This window comes from Rhinoderma darwinii, chromosome 6 (genome assembly GCF_050947455.1).
Source record: "Rhinoderma darwinii isolate aRhiDar2 chromosome 6, aRhiDar2.hap1, whole genome shotgun sequence".
NCBI classification, from domain to species: domain Eukaryota; kingdom Metazoa; phylum Chordata; class Amphibia; order Anura; family Rhinodermatidae; genus Rhinoderma; species Rhinoderma darwinii.
This window is the reverse complement of record NC_134692.1, coordinates 144,408,826-144,415,750: the sequence shown is the minus strand read 5'-3', so window position 1 is coordinate 144,415,750 and position 6,925 is coordinate 144,408,826. Positions and strand designations below refer to the sequence as shown.

The 6,925-nt window shown below is 47.8% G+C and overlaps 1 protein-coding gene across 2 annotated transcripts; it reads left to right on the top strand.

The window, feature by feature from the left end:
- The first annotated feature begins 294 nt into the window (after nucleotides 1–294).
- On the top strand, nucleotides 295–6,651 carry CTF1 (cardiotrophin 1). Of its 2 annotated transcripts, none has more exons than XM_075830915.1 (3): nucleotides 295–377; nucleotides 3,731–3,822; nucleotides 5,404–6,651. In XM_075830915.1, exons 1-3 carry the CDS (start codon nucleotides 362–364, stop codon nucleotides 5,812–5,814), a joined length of 519 nt encoding a protein of 172 aa, XP_075687030.1. In that variant the 5' UTR covers nucleotides 295–361; the 3' UTR covers nucleotides 5,815–6,651. The 2 variants fall into 2 exon arrangements, with proteins under 2 accessions (XP_075687030.1, XP_075687029.1); XM_075830914.1 differs by having other exon boundaries at nucleotides 298–377; nucleotides 3,728–3,822.
- Nucleotides 6,652–6,925: the final 274 nt, after the last annotated feature.

Here is a 6,925-nt window from a genome sequence, read left to right as displayed (position 1 = left end):
CGGCGCAATATGTTGTCCCGACCTTAGGAGCAGTGACCCCTCCCTGTACTTTTATTAACCCTCTGCATTATTCCCTATGAGACGTGACTTGTGGGTCAGTTAGATGGTCAGCTCTTGGGGTTCCCTCACACCCCCCCCCCCTTGGTACAGCGCCATCTTGTGTGTGTAATGAGCTACAGGTGTCTGAGCATGGTGCAGGCGGCCGGGGGATGGGGGAGGTATGTCTGACATCACAGGGGAGAACTTCCAGGGAAGTTGTGTGTGGCCAGAAGAGGAGGAGGAGGAGGAGAGCGAAGATAAAAGAGGGAAGAGCAGCTGTGGCCTCACAAGCAGGGAACGGGCGCTGCTGGAGGCTGTGGAGATGGAGCTCATCACAGGTAAGAACATACTGGACTACAACTCTCAACGTGACTACCAACCTGCTTACAACGACACTGCCCATAACATGGCACTGTGGAAAACTTTACACAAAAGACTGTGAAGGGACTACAACTCCTAGCATGCAGGACTACTGGTTGACTACATTTGCTCTTTTGACAGTAAGAACCTTTTCAGCGAGAGACCTGAATGCATGTGGCCCCAAAATACTTATATACAGATAATAGGCATACAGGCTTAAAGGGCCAGTAAGCCCCAGTCACGAGCTTATAATGTACTGGAGTGTTATAAGAGGAGCGGCTGATATCAGTCACACATATGATGTAATGTCTCTGGAGGATATAATAGTACTGGAGTGATATAAGAAGAGCGGCTGATATCAGTCACACATGATGTAATGTCTGGAGGATATAATAGTGCTGGAGTGTTATAAGAGGAGCGGCTGATATCAGTCACATATATGATGTAATGTCTCTGGAGGATATAATAGTACTGGAGTGATATAAGAGGAGCGGCTGATATCAGTCACATATGATGTAATGTCTCTGGAGGATATAATAGTGCTGGAGTGATATAAGAGGAGCGGCAGATATCAGTCACACATATGATGTAATGTCTCTGGAGGATATAATAGTACTGGAGTGATATAAGAGGAGCGGCTGATATCAGTCACACATATGATGTAATGTCTCTGGAGGATATAATAGTACTGGAGTGATATAAGAGGAGCGGCTGATATCAGTCTCATATGATGTAATGTCTGGAGGATATAATAGTACTGGAGTGATATAAGAGGAGCGGCTGATATCAGTCTCATATGATGTAATGTCTGGAGGATATAATAGTACTGGAGTGATATAAGAGGAGCGGCAGATATCAGTCACACATATGATGTAATGTCTCTGGAGGATATAATAGTGCTGGAGTGATATAAGAGGAGCGGCAGATATCAGTCACACATGATGTAATGTCTCTGGAGGATATAATAGTGCTGGAGTGATATAAGAGGAGCGGCTGATATCAGTCACACATATGATGTAATGTCTCTGGAGGATATAATAGTGCTGGAGTGATATAAGAGGAGCGGCTGATATCAGTCACACATATGATGTAATGTCTCTGGAGGATATAATAGTACTGGAGTGATATAAGAGGAGCGGCTGATATCAGTCACATATGATGTAATGTCTCTGGAGGATATAATAGTGCTGGAGTGATATAAGAGGAGCGGCTGATATCAGTCACATATGATGTAATGTCTCTGGAGGATATAATAGTGCTGTAGTGATATAAGAGGAGCGGCTGATATCAGTCACATATGATGTAATGTCTCTGGGGGATATAATAGTACTGGAGTGTTATAAGAGGAGCGGCTGATATCAGTCACACATATAATGTAATGTCTCTGGAGGATATAATAGTACTGGAGTGTTATAAGAGGAGCGGCTGATATCAGTCACACATATGATGTAATGTCTCTGGAGGATATAATAGTGCTGGAGTGATATAAGAGGAGCGGCTTGTATCAGTCACACATATGATGTAATGTCTCTGGAGGATAGAATAGTACTGGAGTGATATAAGAGGAGCGGCTGATATCAGTCACACATATGATGTAATGTCTCTGGAGGATATAATAGTACTGGAGTGTTATAAGAGGAGCGGCTGATATCAGTCACATATTGATGTAATGTCTCTGGGGGATATAATAGTACTGGAGATGTGATATAAAGTAGTGATCATGGGGGAGGGGAGGTGGTTTCTGCACTTCCCTCATTATTTACACTCCAGCCTGAAATGACTGATCGATAGAAGAAAAACGGACACTCTGTAGCGCTACTAAACATTGGCGTCAAGGAACATGGATATAAGGGCCGGTTCACATCAGCGTTTGGGTTCCGTCTGAGTTTTACGTCGGGGGAACCCCTCAACGGAAATGTAAACGGAAACCTTACCTTCCATTTGCGTTTACATTTCCGTTGAGGGGTCCCCCGACGTAAAACTCAGACGGAACCCGAACACTGATGTGAACACAGCCCGATCCCGTTTTATTTGGCGCGGTCCTGGGACGGCATCTTTATCAGACTAGGTACACACGACACATTGACACAATGGTTTAAAAACACAAAAAAAGGCAAAGACAGAAATGAGGTCGTGAGTGGCGGGAGAACGCGCCCCGGGGTCATAAAACATTAAAACAGTGATCCTACTGGCGTTCAGCGAGACGAAGGCCCAAAGCAACGCGACACCCTGCTTGGCGTAACCATGGTGACCAGATGCCAGAGGGATTCGATCAGACCCCCCTCCCCATTGTAAGCGGCGTCTGATCCCCATGGTAACTGAAGGCCGGAGCCGTTCACCGTGTTAACACCGAGCAGGGAGTCGCTGCTTTTGGTAATCGGTTTCCATTGGGATTTGCGCATCATGAGGCGGGATTATTTTTTTACAGATAATGAAATGACTGATAACGGGGAACAATCGTGGTATTCGGCTGCCCAGCGCGGTTCGTTTATCCTGCTGCGTGAAAGATACGATCGGCCGATGAACGAGTGTTTGCCCGATAATTGACCCGTGTAAAAAGGCCTTAAGATCCCTGCGAGCGTTTACTGCGGCCCCTCTGTATGACGACACGGCAGTACAAGCGTGCCACGGACTGACGGTGACCTGATCCTCGTGTTCTGCTGACAGCCGGGAGTGCGGAGAGACGAGATAGGAATAGCAGAGGCGACCGAGTGTTGTGTCCGGAATGTGGATCCAGAGCCGTGTGACGCAGCTGCTTATACAGGCCAAGAATGCATCACACAGGATAGGATTAGATACACGGCTCAGCAGACAGTATCACACATGATGGGATTAGATACACAGCTCAGCAGACAGTATCACACATGATGGGATTAGATACAGAGACTCAGCAGACAGTATCACACATGATGGGCTTAGATACGGCTCCGCAGCAGTGCACCTTGTCTTTTAGTATGTATTGTACTGACTAAGTTTATTCCAATCATTTCCAGTGTTTTTCCAGAATAATGTCCAGTAGGTGGCAGTATTCTGTTGCTCCCGCTCTTGTCTGGTGTATTTGGAGTAACCGGTTCTCCTGGGGGGGGTGGGGGTTGTCAGTGGTTGGATGCGGGTGATACATAATCTCTCAGGAATCTCCGCTGGGACGTAAATAAGGAGGAGACGACACAAGAACAATGGCCCCATTATTATGTCCTCCATACCAGAGGCTCCGCTATCCAGGCAATTATTTATGGCTTCTTGCTCCTTAAAGGGAGATTTCCTGTGGCTTCTCGTGTCTTGCTGTTTGTGGCTTCTTGCTGGTTACTGATCTTCTCTTGTTTCTTAGTAGGACATCGAGCTGAAATTCAAGATGAGAAGTGGCAGGCGCTACTACTCGTCTCCAAGGCGAAGTCTGAGGCCGACAAACTGGTGGAGAAATATGTAAGTGGCACCTGGTGACGTGGGGGGCGATGAAGGGGACAGGTACGTGGCTGAGACTCACCTGTGCTGGGCTTCAGCTACATGGGGGATGGGATGGTCTGTATCACCCTGTACGTTCTACGAGGGACCGGTGACCATGGAAGGTGCAAGGACCCATCCCGGCATTATCCTGAATCTTCAGACTGTAATTGGGTTACATGAGGCGGAGTTCCCACGTAGGGTGAACGCTGCGGGAACTTCTGCAACTGAACAATGTGTAACGGGGATCAGACTTGCCGGACACCCAACCGATTACAGCCGTGCCCCATTCATTGTTTATACAGACACAGACGCTTGTCCATATGGGGGGGGGGGGGGCTGTGCCTTGTTCTATTCACTATAAGGGCACCGGTTTCCAGACCAGGCACAGCCTCTCGTACTGGTGGCTCCTTCATCGCATCGCGGCAGAGCGTGCTTTACATCAGGGGTCTCAAACTCGGCCGGGTAAGTGGGCCGCATTACTTTCAAATTTGATACAATACAAAATTATTGTTAATCAATTATTTGAACGACTATAACACTACATTACTATAATAATAGCGCTAGGTTTAAAATGTGAGATATTTCTCCACGTGCTTATTTCACAATCCAGCTTAAGTGTCGCTAAATGCAGTCCGGCGGCTCAGTTAGCACACATGTCAAGATTGGGCAGCCCGTTTTTAGATAGTGCCGCAGTGCCCTCTGTGGATGCTGCCGCAGTGCCCTCTGTGGATGCTGCCGCAGCGCCCTCTATGGATAATGCAACACACCCCTAGATAAGGCCACAGTGCCCTCTGTAGATAATGCTAGTGTCCTTTTCAGATACTGCCACATACCCACTTGTAGATAATTCCCCAGTGATGTCAGGGGCTTGCCCAGAGCTGGAGCCCCGGAGCAGAGCCGCTTCTGGCACTCTGCCTGGGATTCCAGCTCTGCTCCTGACATCACTGTCCATATATGGACAGAGATGTCAGGGGCAACCCCACAGCTGGAGTCCCAGGCGGAGCGCTAGTGGGCTCTTCCTGGGACTCCAGCTGTGCTCCTGACATCGCTGTTCATATGTGGACAGCGATGTCAGGGAATTCCACAGAGTCCCGGAGCAGAGCAGACACCAGCGCTCTGCTCAAGACTCCGGCTCTGGGGAAGCCCCAGACATTGCTGTTCATATGTGGACAGTGATGTCAGGGAATTCCAGAGTCCCGGAGCAGAGCTGATACTAGCGGCTCTGTGTCCCGCGGGCCGCAGATGGCGGGCCGCGTGCTTGAGACCCCTACATAGTGCTGTACAACCATAGCATCAAGGGGAAGCTAGCAGAATTATGATTTCTGCTCCGGATGGGATGGCGAACTAAAGAGAATAAAGGATTTGCAGTCCTATGCGATGGTCTCATGAGGTGTATCTGTTCTTTACTTCTGATCTGTTGCAGTTGTTGGTTTTGTTGATGGGTTCGGCTTAGACTTGAGAGTAACGGAGTATTTTTAGGGGGTTTCTCTGCCACCTACCTGTGAATGTAATGTTTCCATGCGGTGACTTTTATAATAAACTTCATGTGTCTTCCTACAGCTCAGTCAACAAGGTCCTCCATTCTCCGACAATGGAGCTGCTGTCCCTCAATCAGCGTTTGATAATCTACCTGCGCTGGATCAGAACGGCCTCTCGTCCTCTCCGTGGAATCGGCTGACCTTGAGCCTCCGCGCCTTCTCCTCTCTGAACAGATGGTTTTCTTCAGTCCTTCTCTGGCAGAGATCTCTCAACCCTAAAGCCAAGGAGCTTCTCATTCTCCTGGAAATCGCAGAACGTAATTCCAGAGCCATCAGCTCCAACCTGGCTGCACTCCTTGAATTGCAAGACCTCTCCTCCACTTCTCTGACATTGCCTTCTACCACCCTGAAGAAGAAGGTGGCCGGGTACATGGTGTGTAAGACCTACTACGAGTGGCTCAGCCAAACCGAGAGGGACCTAAGTTCCTTGTAGAAAACAAAGTTCCACACTGTTGGCCGGAGGTTCCCAGTCCACCCATGATCACCATCCATAGCCGAGGATGAAGTCCTACAGAACTGACCACTATTGTTAATGATCCCGAGAGGTGTTCAATGTCAACACATCAGGACCTCCAAATTCTTCTGTAAGTGGAGAAAACTCTTCCAAAGTCTTGTCTTCTCTTGACCCTGGAACATCTTCTGCCATTGTACCTCTCCTGGTTTCTAGGACTATAGAATCTATATTAGAGGTCTCCTTGTTTGTGGCCTTTCTAAGAACTTCCATTCGACGTCTTGGAGAGTTCAACTGGATCTTTTGGTTCTATAAATCTCACTTTTAGGGTTCGGTCTCTGGTTCCCTTAGCCGTGACTTATTGAAATGGATTTTGTGTGGATTAGGAGTCTCCTTTATGCCGAAACAAGTCTGGAGGATGTTTGAGCCGCTGGCACCTCAGGAGAATTGGGCTACAGGGATTGCTTCTCCGTGGTCTCGGTGCGGTGGGATTGGTTTCATCTGACCATTGGGAGAATTTTCTAGATGTTGGGTTCTTGCATTTGGGAACGATGGATGGTCCGGAACCGGGTGGCTGAACCTCCACTCTGTGACTCGTATGTGACCATCTACTGGAACTGAACCTGAATGAGGACTACAGAACCCGAGCCTTGGGGTGTTACTGTACTCTGTCATTGGGGGTCCTTGGCTGACGGCACGAATCCTCCCACTAGTGAAGCTAAACCGGTGTCTGTAGTAACCGGCGACTTTAGAAACGAATGATCTGATATTTTTATTCTGCTGTAATTTAGGTTTTATAATGTCCCATAAACTTTTTATTAAAACGTAATAAATATTTGCGGATCCTGCACTTTATTGGAAAAAGTTGAGCGCACATTTTATGGAATCGTCAGAGCCCAAACTAGTAGACCAGACCCTGTAAAGGAGGATTTTGAGCGATGTGTTGAACGTTTACATCTCCCTTTGCCAGTCTTGTACTCCAGTCACAGCTGCGGTTGGTTTGCCAATACTCTGTCCACACCTCGCTGTCCGGTATTTTACCGAACTGCTTGGCTGTAACTATCATCTGAACTCTTACAATATAAAAAAAAAA